This window comes from Heptranchias perlo, chromosome 2, assembly GCF_035084215.1.
Source record: "Heptranchias perlo isolate sHepPer1 chromosome 2, sHepPer1.hap1, whole genome shotgun sequence".
Lineage (NCBI taxonomy): Eukaryota > Metazoa > Chordata > Chondrichthyes > Hexanchiformes > Hexanchidae > Heptranchias > Heptranchias perlo.
Genome location: NC_090326.1, coordinates 112,287,077 through 112,301,774, shown reverse-complemented (window position 1 = coordinate 112,301,774; position 14,698 = coordinate 112,287,077). Strand labels below are relative to the sequence as shown.

The 14,698-nt window shown below is 42.3% G+C and overlaps 1 protein-coding gene across 1 annotated transcript in view; it reads left to right on the top strand.

Annotated features, from left to right (window-relative positions):
- The first annotated feature begins 4,024 nt into the window (after positions 1-4,024).
- The window catches only part of LOC137332346 (E3 ubiquitin-protein ligase HECW1-like), a 316,523-nt gene continuing 305,849 nt past the window's right edge, over positions 4,025-14,698 (top strand). The window contains exons 1-2 of the mRNA XM_067996100.1: positions 4,025-4,118; positions 4,374-4,468. Of these exons, the coding sequence (XP_067852201.1) occupies positions 4,025-4,118; positions 4,374-4,468 (189 nt within the window). The remainder of the gene's footprint in view (positions 4,119-4,373; positions 4,469-14,698) is intronic.

Genomic DNA, 14,698 nt, shown 5'->3' with positions numbered 1-14,698 from the left:
CTTCTATAAATACTCCCTCATGCAGCTTACTAACTGACCCCCTGGAATGGATGGAGCTGTGCTGGTGCTTGTGCGTGATGCAGGCCACTGTGAGGTGCTTGGTTGAGGTGACTCATTAAGCTCAATGACCTTCTACTGTTGGGCACCAAGAGAAGCAGAAGAAGGAGATATTTTAGAATGCTAGTAGTAAGGCACCCCTATAAACCGAATTTAACATGGCAAGGCTCTGTAGCGTGTTATGCTGCAGTACAGCAATGCATGTGCTTGTGTGATGGAGTAAATAAAGCTATAAGGGATGAAAAGCGAAGAGTGATACTCGCCAAAGATCTTGGGGAGGCCACCCAGCTTATGCTCCTCAACTCCTACATTTTCTTCCACACCCGGAATTTCCAAGGCCCTCTCCTCATAAGGAATGGAGGATCAAAGCTTCAGTGCCTGTCTACAGGTGCTGGCCAATTATGTGCATCCTTCTCCTGAAAACACGTAAAACAGGGACATATACTGCTATAAGAACTGCGAGGGAAGATGTGTGTGACCCAAGTGCCAAGCCCAGCAGTCACCTTATATCAGTGTGTGAATATGCAGCATTTCGGATTTGATGTGGACATTATACTTTGTGTTTGGTGTTTGCCTCATTTCATGGGCTGTGGGGCAAACACCTTGTTCTACTAGCAATACAGAATGCCCTGGAAAAAGATGGGCATGGTAAGATGCAATGCCAGACAGTGTTCTGAAAGGAAACAAAGTGTGTGCAGCATTATCCTTAGCAACCTTCCTGAGACCAGAACATTTCTTCCAGGCATGGTTCAGGGTTCTACTGGCAGCTTGGTTTAAGAATCAATGTGATTCTCTTCTTAACTCTGGTCTCTAAGGAAAAAACAGATTTTTTTACTTTATTTTTTTGCAACCTCAAAGATAGGCGAGGTGCAGGGAGTGCGCGCCAGAAGCCAGAGGCTCCCCCGAAATTGGGCCTAGGGATTCATCAGCATATTGCCGGTGAGCTGCGGACGCCAGTCGGGTGTCCAGAGGCAGCTTGCCAGTTCCATGAGGACGAAGTTGAGCCAGCTACCTCCCTGGCAGTGGCCCTTAGGTAGGTCCTGGAAGGAGGGGTTGTGGTGGGTAGGAGGCGATTGGGAGGGGGCAATCAGGACGAGAGGGATGATTAAGCAGTGGCCAGCAATGGTCATCGATGCTGTTTAGAGATGGGAGAAGCAGTCCTGCTCCTCCTGGCAACACATTCAGGTCAATATATTTTTTTAAAACTTACCTTATTGATGGCGGCCTTCAGCAGTCCCCTTTAAGGACCACTTGTTAGGTCGCATGTAGATTTGGTTATTCTGAATGCAGCAGGCCCAGTGCCAGCTGCATTCAAGGCAACCCAATTTTGGGAAGAGGGCTTTAAACAGGTGTTAGGCCCCCTAGTTGTATATGCAAAAGGTGTAACACCTGTTTCAGGAGGCCTTTACCAATATGGCGGGTGGTGCACTTCTGAGGCGGAATGTGTGTGTGCACGCACGCCACCCGCCATGTTGGACGCTCAGGTGCCTGTAGAACAGGCAGAACGTCAACAAATTTCTAGGCCCTTGTGTCGATATGTGAATTTTTTTAAAAGGCTGGAATGTGGTATGTTGATTACTGACCCTGAGTAAGTGCCCTCTAAGACACTCCGATGCTGTCCTTTGGAGAAGCTCTTGGGTGTCTGTCCTCTTGTGTGTCAGTATAAAGTTCATTGCTGCCTCACTGATTGGGATTGAGCACTGAATTAGACAGCAGAGTTCTGTAGACAAACATTGCACAGTGGAAGTTTCATAGAAACATGATATGATTTAGTACTGCAGCCAGCCTGAAGCACTGCAGCAGAAAGAAGATACTTACTTAGGGCAAACACTGGCTGCGTTAGCATTTCATCAAATCTATCATTACATTAATTATGAATGAAATAATTTGCTTTTAGCAAAGATGCTTGATATTAAAGTTTTAAAGACCGAAGAAAGCTAAGTATGGATTTTTAAGGATAATATTATGTACTGAGGGAGTGCTGCACCCTCGGAGATGCCGATTGTTGGATGCGATATTAAACCGAGGCCCTGTCTGCCCTCTCAATGGATGGAAAAGATCCTATGGCACTGTTCGAAGAAGAGCATGACGATCCGGATTCTTTCCCCTCAGTCTGGTTCAGTAAAAACTGAAGTCGAGTACATTTTAAAGTTCATCACAACTTTAATAGCAGGGTTCTTAGTCTGCAGCATTGATTTGGACTCCTGATAGAGTCCCTCTATGCTGGCAGAGCAAGAACAAGAAACATACAGAAATCCACACGTTTTTATACAAATCAATAGGGGTTGGAACATACTTAACGAGGGTCAACACCAATCATAAGCCGGGCATAGGTTGCCATGCGAGGTTACATTATTTCCGGCCAATCATAAATCGTCCATGTGCTGATCATGTTGCTGTTAGACATCAAAGGGGATACTTCCTCACCTTCCAACTTGGAATGTTCTTCCCTGTTCCTTATCTCCCAACCTGGAATGTCTTTCAACTTTGGCTAAGCTCGTTACCTATATTGATCTGCCATAAACATGGAGACATTCAGACCAGTCCTTGAATCACATCAAAGACTCTACATTGCTAAGACCATGCAAACCTACTGACTACGCAAACATATGGCCCAGCAGGAGGCCAGGCCACCTGTACCAATCTCAGTTACTAACTAATTAACCCTTTCTAACCATTTTGCATTCTGCTTCTTTGCCACGTAGGCATTTTAATATTTTACCGAAAACTGACCACGTAGGGATTCTCAAGCACAGGTGGTCTCCCAGTGTCCTGACCAATATTTATCCCCCAACCAACACCAGCAAAAACAGATTAACTGGTCATTTATCTCACTGCTGTTCGTGGGACCTTGCTATTTGCAAATTGTCTGCTGCATTTGCTTATATTACAATAATGATTCCACTTCAAAAGTACTTCTTTGGCTGTGAAGCACTTTGAGAAGTCCAGAGGACGCGAAAGGTGGGAAAGACACTATGTAAATATAAGCTGCTTTTTTTACATATAGAAATAATATATTTGTGAATATATTTAATTAAAAACTGTCATAGTTACCTTTCAAAACAAAACTGTGATCCAGTCATGAGAAAATGACAGGAATACTTCACTACACAAACACAGAAAAGATCTTTCCAAATCTACCCATAAAGTAGAACCTCCTGCTGCACTTTACATACCTGTTGGGATTAATCTTGATTGCAGCAGGGGACCATCTATGTAATGGAATTGATCCAGTGGCAGTAAAGGGGATTAAGACACAGATACAGAGTAAGTACGCCTCAGGTGGAAAGCTTAGTGTAATCCTTAATGCTGTGTTTTTACCACTGGGGTCAGAAATTAACACAGAGTTAAGGAAAGAAAACAATTTAAGGGATTCATCCCAGTCAGTGTGAAGAAGGACTATATCCTGCTACTGTTACTTTCCATTTGTTTTTTTTTCTGGGAACTCATACTTATGGGAATGTTCCCTCATAAATCCCCCAGTCTCTAATACAGCAGCAGTCTTTGTTTCTAGAAAAAACCCTGTAAAATTATGAAGAACAAACTGTATTCTAAGTAGGATATTTTTTAGGTATGTATAATTTCTTTGCCAAACTGTGTGTTTGGATTAAGCTCAGACCTAATGTTGAGTGGGTTAATGTAAGCATGGTGAAGAATTCTGATACAGTTGAGCATTCTGTGTGCATGTTTTTACATATATGAAACAATTCCTATGGAGTCACTTATAAGTTCAAAGCTGATCTGAAAAAGTTTAGGTTGCTTTAGTGTCACAAGAAGTGGTTGATTTAAATGAAAACACCTACAAATAAATTCTGTTCTTTGTGTATAATGAGTATCTTTACAATGTTTTGTGATTGGCGTGTTACTGCTTCTTTGAAATGAACACATAATCGCTGCAGGATAGAGAGGGGAAATGATCAGGGTTCCTGCTCTTAATTGCTACCTAATGATCCTGTTGGTAGTACACATGTGTGAATGTTGTATGAGAGCAGCGTTGTACTCGACTGTGATGCTCACACAGTCGAATAACCCATCGACACATGTCAATAATGGCCACATGGGTGAGGTACCGGAAGGTGACTGCCGCTTGTGGAGCCCTTCCACGTCAGGAAGCAACACTTTTTTTTTAAGAGCGGAGGAGAGAAAACTGGCGAGGATTTTGTTTTAAAATTTCTAAAATGAAGAATAAACATAAAATGAAACAAAATGTGGCTCTTGTTTGGTCCAAGCCACAATAGCAAAACAACAGGAACAAATTACAATGTCTCACATAGTGATCTCTTAAAGCTTTAATATGACCTTAATCTATCTTTCAGCTGAAACAAAAATCTGCTTTAAGTATTACCATGGAGCCAGTGGAGCACTTCGAGCAACAACCCCAAGCATCAGTGTGAGAAATCCTTCTGCTCCTGTGAGTTCCTTACTGCATTGTGCTTACTATATATATATACAAATATAGATACCATCAGATAATCGCCCACATTAATTTTCCAGCTCTGTGCTGGCAAGCTTACGTCTGACTAAAGGTGGAAATAAAAATAGAATTTGTCCTCTTTCTCACCACAGTCTCTCGTCCCTGAAAGACACCAGATGGTATTGTTATTGTATTGCAGCAAATCACTTCATTATGGCAGTTTCTCCAAGCATCCTTTCTCACATGTTGAGGTCTAGTCGGAGTAGTTTGGTGCTTTTTTTAAATAAAAAAACCTTGGGGGTAATTTATAACCTCCCACGACAGGTGGGAAAGGGTCAGGGGAGGGGTGTTGAATCGTTAAAAATGGGAAACCTGACCCCAACCCGCCACAAACTTCTGACAGGTTGGGGGACGGGCGAGTAATCCTCTCTCGAGAGGCGGGTCGGTAATTATAATATGTTAATGAGGCTCCGTGCCTCAGATTTTGTCCGCGATTTGAATCAGATTTCCCAGGGCTCGGGAAATCCGGCAGCTAAAGGGAGGCGAGAACTGCTAGATCCAGCAGGTAAGTGCTTTTCCAGCACTGCTTGTGGGCCAGAAGGAGCCGGAGTGCGATCCGATCTCTACCCCCCTTCCCCTCCCCGGCGATCTCCCCCCAAACGATCTTTCCCTCCACCGCCCCCCCCCCCAACCCCTGGATCTCTCCCTCCCCCTTCGCTCCTCTCCGGTCCCCGGCTGCGGCCTTGAACAGCAGGCTTTCATGCCTGCCAGCCAGCCAGCCTATCAATCTGACCGGCTGCCAGGCGGGAAACTAAATTAAAAAATTCTAATGAGGTCCTGCTGTTAAATTCGGCAGGACCTCCGCCTTTCCCATATTTCCGAGTTTCCTCCCTGCCTCCCCGCAAATATCGGGACCCTTATCTCCACCTTTGATCTAACAAGTTAATAAATTATTTTTTTAAAAATCTGCTTATGGTCCTTCTACACTGTTTAACATTTTATTTTATGCTTTAAATAGTGGGAGAGATGGCAGCATACCTGAGAATTGACACCATGCAGGTCTTATTCCTGTCCATCATTTATAAAGTGCTATTGATGAAAGTGCGTATGCATCCTTGTGTTATATTAACATAAAGACTTAAATATCAGAAATATCTTCACTGCCTGTAGGACAATACAAATTGGTGCTTATTTTTGTGGAGAGATTGGGTTCACAGTGTTTCAATTTTTTACCATATGCTTAAATAAATATCCGATTCATTATTCACATAGTTAATGGTTTACTATTTTTCATTAAAGAGATTTTTTTTGCCGATTCTTCCCTCCTCCTCCTCTCCTAAAGGTGTTTCTTCGTGATGAGTCTGGTATCTCATCCAGGTGACCATTGTTCATATTGAGCTAACAATGGGTGTCTTTAGGCTATTTTCATTATGGGGTAATAATGGCCAAGCTCCATTCTTTCCTTACTTCATGGCCATGCACGTGCACTTGTCAGGGTAGATTGTGACTTTGTGCGATAGTGTAAAACATGTGGTAGCGAATTGGAAGCCTGTTTTACATCTCTCCCGATTTTTATATCCATTGAAGTCAATTGAAATAAAAATGAGGAGAGATGTAAAACAGGCTTCCGATTTGTTATCGCCCGTATTACACTATCGCACAAAGTCACAATCTACACAGCCATCAGCAATTCGCAGTGAGAACTTAGGCTGATTCATTCCCCTCCATAAACCAAGCCCCTGAGACCAATTGTGGCATCTCAGCTACTGCCCTGGCTGAGACCAGCTTACTCTATCCAAGCCAGGAATCAAATCTAGGGCCTTCCCTGGTCTGTGTGCTTCAGCTGTTTACTGGATAAACTCACTGAGCCATGGTAAAGCCTTTAGATTAGTGTTTAAAAAAACTCCAAGGAGACTGACTGCCTGGTATTAAATTGAAAATATTACTGTTTGCTGCATAGCAAATCAGAAAACTTATTACAAATCAAGAGCATGGTATTAATTTTCTGAAATAGAATATTCAGCTCACAGATTGAGCCCATAAGTATGGAGCTAACAATTTCTTGGTAATGTCATATGGTAGATGTCTGGAAATATTTTATTCGTCCAATTTACTCTTGAGGAATTCAACCATTTCAGTAATAAGTAGTAGTTTTTGACAACAACATCATATACCTTGCAATACTATTCATAATATGAACAGTTTGGCCACAATAAATCTTGCATTGACACAATATTGGGTCATTTATAACAAAGAAAAAATGTAATTCTTTTTGATGCTTTAAATAGAAAACAATTCTCTGAGTGGAATGTTCTGGCATGATATAAAGAAAAGTTGTTAACCCTTGCAATTGTGATTGCTTTCCAGCCAAAGAATTTTATTTTTGTGTGTGTATATATCTGTGATCTGGGAAGTAAAATTGAACTGTGTGTAAAATGGGTGGCCATTCTGATCTCATCAATTTTCCACTGGGCGAATTAGGTTAAAATGACCCCCTATATTTCTTCATTTTGAGTGTTGTATCTTAAATTGGCCAATATGACCGTGTAGTTTAATTCCTGTTCACTGTAGTTTTACATGGGATAATTTCTTATTTATATTGTGTAGCTACAGAAATATACACAGTAACTGTGGCAATCGCCAACTCTTCAAAAGCATTAAACGTTTGTACCACGTGTGTGCAAAATTGTCAACAACAGGAAAATGTTTGGAGTGACATTGCAAACCCATGCAAATATGCCAGATACCCCCATGGTGTTGCTCACAGTGAATCAAAGGATATGTTATTTTATAATGTCAGGAGTGTTATACCAGGTAACACATAATGTATTATAATGCAGTTCATCTCTCTTCCTGTGACTGTCTCACTGTCTCACTGCTTCCTTGACCTTCTCTTGTGTTTCTCTCTCTCTCTGTCTGTCTCTGTCTCTGTCTCTCAAACACATACTTTTCTCATTACCACTCTGGCTGACACTTCCTCTTCATTCCTGTCTCACTCTTTTTGTAAGTCTCTCCTCCTCTCTCCCACTCCTCCTGTCCAATGTCTGTGTGACACTCACGCATGTTTCTTTATTGATATGTTCAATATCTTTCTCACTTCTTAAGCCCTAGAGTACAAAGGAAGATGGACTGCAACATATAACCAGGTATGAGCTAGGTCAGGGAGAGGCAGTTGGAAAAATCTTGTAACATGGCAGTGAGAGATGAGGTGAACAGGAATGGACAGGAGAAAGCAAGGCATTGGGATTGGAACGTGGGAGAGAGTGAGCCCCAGCCTGGGGGTGAATGGGGAGGGGAGAGATGGACCAGGGAGTATGGGTGGATGGGGTATGTGAGCACCCAGTAAAATTGAGGACTGAGGCCTGTGAGAACTTTAGAGGTAACTGGGCTATGGCATCTATGGTGGGATGTGGGTTGGCAAGCAAGACGTGTCAGATTTGCTGTGTTTGGCTTCTTTACTTTATTTGTTGACGATACCTGTGATATTGAGCTTAGTTGCAGCATCGCAAGTACAGAGCTGAACACAGTGAGAGTGCAGAAAAAAAGCGGGGGTAGAAGGATCAGGTTGGAAGCACTCGAGGCAGGAGTCACGTGAAGTACTCTAGGTGGGTGGGCTAGAAAACACTCAGCAGAAGCAAGTAAGTGGGTGGGCAAGTCAGGATGTAGGCAGTTCTGGAATCATTCAAGCTGAGTAGATGGGGGAGCGGGCAGGCTGTGTTTGACTCCCTCCAGTTGCTCGCCTATTCCAATGCTCTCCCGGTCGGCCTCCCATCTTCCACCCTCCATAAACTTGAGCTCATCCAAAATTCTGCTGCCCGTATCCTGATTCATACCAAGTCCCATCCACCTATCACCGCTGGCTCACTTTAGCCCCCAGTCCAGCAACGCCTTGATTTTAAAATTCTCATCCTTGTGTTCAAATCCCTCCATGGCCTCCCCCTCCCTATCTCTATAACCTCCTCCAGCCCTACAACCCTCCGAGAACTCCGTGTTCCTCCAGTTCTGGCCTCTTGTGCATCCCCGATTTCTATTGGCAGCCTACCTTCAGCTGTCTAGGCCCTAAGCTCTGGAATTCCCTCCCTAAACCTCTTCACCTCTCTCTCCTCCTTTAAGACACTGCTGAAAACCTACCTCTTTGACCAAGCTTTTGGTCACCTGTCCTAATATCTGCTTATGGCTTGGTGGCAAATTTTTTCTGATTACTGATAATATGAGACATATTATTACATTAAAGGCACTATATAAATGCAAGTTGTTGTTGCTGCTGGATGTAGTTACAATGCTGGCTTTAGCCATAGTATCACAAGTATGTTTGGCAAGTACATAGGGGAGCTGGACGCAATTATAGTGCTGGAGAAAACCAATGGGTGGGGAAGGACTCAGAGAGTAAACCCTGTGGATGGGAGGATGGGGAAGCAGGTAGGCGAGGAAGCACTTAGAGTGCATTGCTAGTGAGCGGTTAGGATGGCCGGAGAGCAGGTGTTCAAACAGGCACTCAAGGTGCACAATCTAGTGGGTGGGTTCAGAGCAAGTGAGTAAATAGACAGGCAAGACCACTCAGGGCGGAAAAGTGAGTGAACAGGTGGACTGGCCGAGACACACTTGTGACCAGTGGACCAGGCATCAGTTGGATACTACAGACCTTGTAGCCCCTTGAGAGGCCAAACCCAGAACCTCCCACAGTCCTCTCAATCCCCTCCCCAAGTTCTCCAAAATCCCCCAGCTTCCAGTGCTTCAAGACTCCTCCATTACTGCTACATCCCAAGTGCTTCCTACTGAGTGCTGACAGACCAGACACTGTAGTCTCCTCCACCCCCACCCGTCAAGTGGTCCCAAGGAGTGAGTGCTCCCAAGCTCCACAGGCTCCCAGATCCTCTCATTGCCCACTTTCTCTCTCACCATCTCCCAGCCAGCCTCTCCATACGTGACCTCAGTGCCCACTTTCAACTCAGTACGCGTTGCCTACTATCTTGCTGTAGAATTTAAAAGAACATAGGCGAGGACCATAAAGTTAAATTGGGAGGGGCACAGAAGAGAGAGGAAAGGCAGCAGAATACAAACGCACTGTACAAACAGTGAAAGAAAGAACGAGAAAAAGATTGGAGACAAATGAGTTTTCTCCAGGAGCAGTGATACAGGAGGTTAGCTGCATTGTAATAATGTACTATACTGCCATTATAAAGCAGTGTATCTTCTAATTCATCATGTATAATGCCACATGAGATCCACCAGTTCTTTGAAATGACAATTTAAAAAAATCTCTCAAAAATCCTCCAGTAAATAGGCAAACGTACACAAAACGTATCCTCTTCCTATCGGGATGGCCGCTGCGAGTGCCCTGCTGACTACCTGGTTAAGATGGCGTCTGGTTCCTATTGAAGTAATAGGACTCCAATTTGCATAAATGTATGAGGCTCCCACCTGATTCAGGCAGGCACATCGTATGCCTGAAAAATCCAGCATTTTAAAATCGCAATGGATCAGGGACGGAGTGGGCAATTCACCTGCTCCTTTTTAACTGCCTCCCCCCACCCAGTTTCTGCTGGGCAAATTAAGTTAAGATTCCCCCTCCACCAGTGTTTTGATTATAGAAATTGTTCCACTGTGTGATTTCTCCATTGTTTTTTCTATGTTCAGTTTGGTTCGATGTATAGTCTAAACTAAAGCTCAACTAAACCTTTCAGTTTGTGCACTGAAATTTCAGCTGATGGAAAAGCTATTTACTTCATGATTGGGGAATCTAATTCTGCTTGTAAGCACTTTCATCTGTGATTCTGGGCTTTAGTGCACATCCAGCCATTTAATCCCATGCTGCCACATAACAATCAATAGCCTTTCTTCACCCAGGACTCCATTGGTGACATAATCCCTTCCACAAAGGGAACATTTCCACAAATTAGACTAGCCTTAGGGGTTCAACAGGTTTTTAAACATCCAAATACCATGATACACTCATGTATAAAGTGACTACTTCCCCCCTTCTAATTGAGAACACACCTTAGTGCTGCTAAAGTTTGAGTGAACATAAAATATATTCTTTCTTATAGCATAAGAACTGTATTCTTTTCACATTTGTAGAAATGTTAAACACAGAGATGTGCTGACACATAAATGGGTGGTAATCCAGCGGAGCGGATCGAGTGGGGTCTATAACAGACGGGTGATCCAGTCTACCGCACGTGCGGTGAAGATGAAAATTTAACCTCATATCTCTTTATTAAAACTCAGTAATATTTTAGCACCATAATGTTCAGACCCTGCCTACAATACACATGATGAGAACTCTTACTTACAAACATTCATTTAAACTATTTATTTTCTTGGTTTGGTTTCTCCTTTGTATTATCAGAACTGACATTTTTGAATGGTGACTCCAAACAGCTAGATTATTCCAACATGTGATCTCTATGATAACAGACATTTTTTTGAGAGATCCACAGGGTAAGCAAACCACTGAGTCAGTTTCAAAATACCTGCCAGGATACATTTATGGTGCACGTGTTCATTAATTTGAAAGTGATATAAAACGATGACACGATTACCTTTTTACTATATAATGCAAAAACACCAAACTGTTTTGTCCTTATTTAACACAAAAATCCAAGTCCATTAAGAAAGAAAAGAAAGAACTTGCATTTATATAGCACCTATCACAACTTCAGGACATCCTAAAGTGCTTTACAGCCAATGAGGTATTTTTGAAGTGTAGTCACTGCTGTAATGTAGGAAACATGGCAGCCAATTTGCACACAACAAGGTCACACAAACAGCAATGAGATACATGACTAGATAATCTGTTTTAGTGATGTTGGTTGAGGGATAAATATTGGCCAGGATACCAGGGAGAACTCCCCTGCTCTTCTTTGAATAGTGCGATGGGATCTTTTACATTCACCTGAGAGGGCAGATGGGGCCTGAGTTTAATGTCTCATCCAAAAGACCGTACCTCTGACAGTGCAGCACTTCCTCAATACTGCACTGGAATGTCAGCCTAGATTTTGTACTCAAGACTTTGGAGTGGGACTTGAACCCGTAACCTTCTGACTCATAGAACCATAGAAAAGATACAACACAGAAGGGGGCCATTCGGCCCACCGGGTCTGCACTGGCTTGAAGAACAACCAGGTGCCCATTCTAATCTCACCTTCCAGCACTTGGTCTGTAGCCCTGCAGCTTACAGCACTTTAGGTGCAGGTCCAGGTACTTTTTTAAAAAAGAGTTGAGGGTCCCTGCCTCTACACCAATTCAGGCAGTGAATTCCATACACTCACCACCCTCTGGGTAAAAAAGTTTTTCCTCATGTCCCCTCTAATCCTTCCACCAATCAGCTTAAATTTATGTCCTCTAGTTCTTGAACTCTCCGCTAGGGGAAACAGGTACTTCCTGTCTACTCTATGTAGGCCCCTCATAATTTTGTACACCTCAATCAAGTTTCCCCTCAGCCTCCTCTGCTCCAAGGAAAACAACCCCAGCCTATCCAATCTCTCCTCGTAGCTGCAATTTTCAAACCCTGGCAACATTCTTGTAAATCTTCTCTGCACTCTCTCCAGAGCAATTATGTCATTCCTATAATGTGGTGACCAGAACTGCGCACAATACTCCAGCTGTGGCCTTACCAGCGTTTTATACAGTTCCATCATTACATCCCTGATTTTGTATTCTATACCTCGGCTAATAATGGAGAGCATTCCGTATGCCTTCTTCACAACCTTATCTACCTGTACTGCCACCTTCAGGGATCTGTGCATATGCACTCCAAGGTCTCTCACTTCCTCTACCCCTCTCAATATATTCCCGTTTACTGACTCAGAGGCAAGAATGCTACCCACTGAGCAACGGCTGATTAATATTGCACAATGGGTTACGAGCTGTCAGACACTCCACTTTAGTGGTCTATTCATATAATAATATAACTGGTAACTCATCTAGCAGTAATGCTGGAGAGCTAATGCTGGGAGATAGAGGGCCGAACCTTAGATTTTTCACATATATCAAGTTGTTTTTGTGGAAGAGAAATGTCATCCTTATTGATGGGTATTATAGAGGAAAACTTCAGATTTCAAATAGCTTCTATTTAGTGCATAGTACTCTTCTAAAATATCTATATTCTGAAAACTAGCTAATTTTTATCATTTCTTCTACAAAGTAAAATCAAAATCTGAAGTGACTGTTTTCTACCGTTGACTAGCTTGGCAGATCAATAGTGCCCTTTCATCACCAGATTATGTCTGACTTTATGTTACTGTCTGCTGAAAATAAGTTGAGGGGCTCCTAAGAAAAATGGTTTTGTTAGCAATTAATGGAAATGAGTCTGGACTTAATTGTCATCCTGCATTCTGCTGAAAGAACTCCATGAATTTAAACAAATCCAGAGCTCCACCCACTTCAGTCAGCAGGAAATAGTGTGTGGTAAAGATTTGATGAGCTTGTCAAAGCCGTCATTGCTGATAAAATTCAATTCGAAATTTATTTTTATTGTAAAATGCTAAGAATTAGGAGTTGGATAAATGTATTTTAAACAGCCATTGGCCTATCTGGTTGAGGCAGAGTAACTGAGCCATATAGACCAATGAAGTCTCTGGTTTGATACCTGATCTGTGCTGAGTTAGTTGATCTCAGTTTAGATGGTAATAGGGGGGCTACCATTGTTCTCGGTGCCCCCAGATTAGGGAGGGGAAAATTGGACAGTGACCGTGCTCATGATGGCTATCCAGTGACTGCTGGAAGTATATGTGTACGAAGATCAGATGAGGACAGGATTGGCTGTGATGCCACCCACTATCAAATAACCTGTCAACACCCACTTTCAAGGTTCACACGTGAATGAGGTACTGGAGGACTAGTGGTGCCCATCTTACCATGCCCCAGTAATCAGTCAGTGCCTTGAGGAAAAAAGAGGATAGGAGAAAATTGATAGAGAAAAATTAACTGCAATAAAATTAAGTTACTCATATCGTTCTTAAAAGATTCTATAGATCAGTACCATTTTATCCTATAAATTAGCATCTACAGGAGATTAGAGGAGTAATTCCATGATCCAATGCACCCAGAGGTTAATGGCTGGAAAATCGCAGGCTGCATGCCTATGACAAAGTTAGTGGGCAAAACTGTGGCAGATGGATTTCAATGTGGGGAAATGTGATGTCAGCCACTTTGGATCCAAGGAAGACAAATCTGAATGTTTTCTTAAAGGTGACATACTAGGAACTGTGGTGGAGCAATGGGATTTAGGTATGTATGTGCACAAATCACTAAAAGCTAGTGCACAGGCAGAAAAAGTAATCTAAAAGGCTAATGGAATGTTGGCCTTTATCTCAAGAGAATTGGAATATAAAAGTGAAGAAGTGATACTTCAGTTGTACAAAGCTTTGGTCAGACCCCATCTGGTGTACTGCATTTAGTTTTGGGCATTGAACCTTAGGAAAGATATATTGCCTTTGGAGGAAATGCAGTGCAGATTCACCAGAATGATACCAAGGCTTAAAGGGTTAAATTATTAGGACAAGTTACGTAAACTTGGTTTGTATTCCCTTGAGTTTAGAAATTTGAGGAGTGATCTGATTGAGGTCTTTAAAATGAGTCAATAGAGTTACAGAGAAACTAATTCCTCTGGTGAGGGAATCTAGAACAAGGAAACACAATCTTAAAATTAGAGCTTGGCCAGTTAGGAATGAAATCAGGAAGCGATTTTTCACACAAAGGGTAGTGGAATTCGGCCCACCCAAAAGGCTGTGGATGCTGAGTCAATTAAAATTTTCAAGACTGAGATCAATAATTTTTTGTGTGGTAAAGGTATCAAGGGATATGGAGAAAAAGCGAGTAAATGTTGAAGTGATAAAAATTCAATTTCAAATTTATTTTCACTGTAAAATGCTAAGAATTAGGAGTTGGATAAATATGTTTTAATCAGGGGACATCCATTGGCCTATCTGGTTGAGGAGCTGAATGACTTACTCCTGTTCCTATGATTTCATTAGAGGCGCTCAACTTTGAATGCCATTTGCCTGCTGGGAGCATTACACATGGAGTCATCCCTTAGATATCGACTCTTTAATAATTTCTGAGCTTATAATTATTATTTCTTGTTCTTTGTTGCTTGATGCACAGAAATCATTTTTCAGCTTTCAATTTGCTGCATATCTTTACATTTTTCCCTCTCCCCTTATTTTTCTTCTTCGAGTAAGTGCAATACATCTAGATTAAAAGGGTGAGTAACTATACTCCACT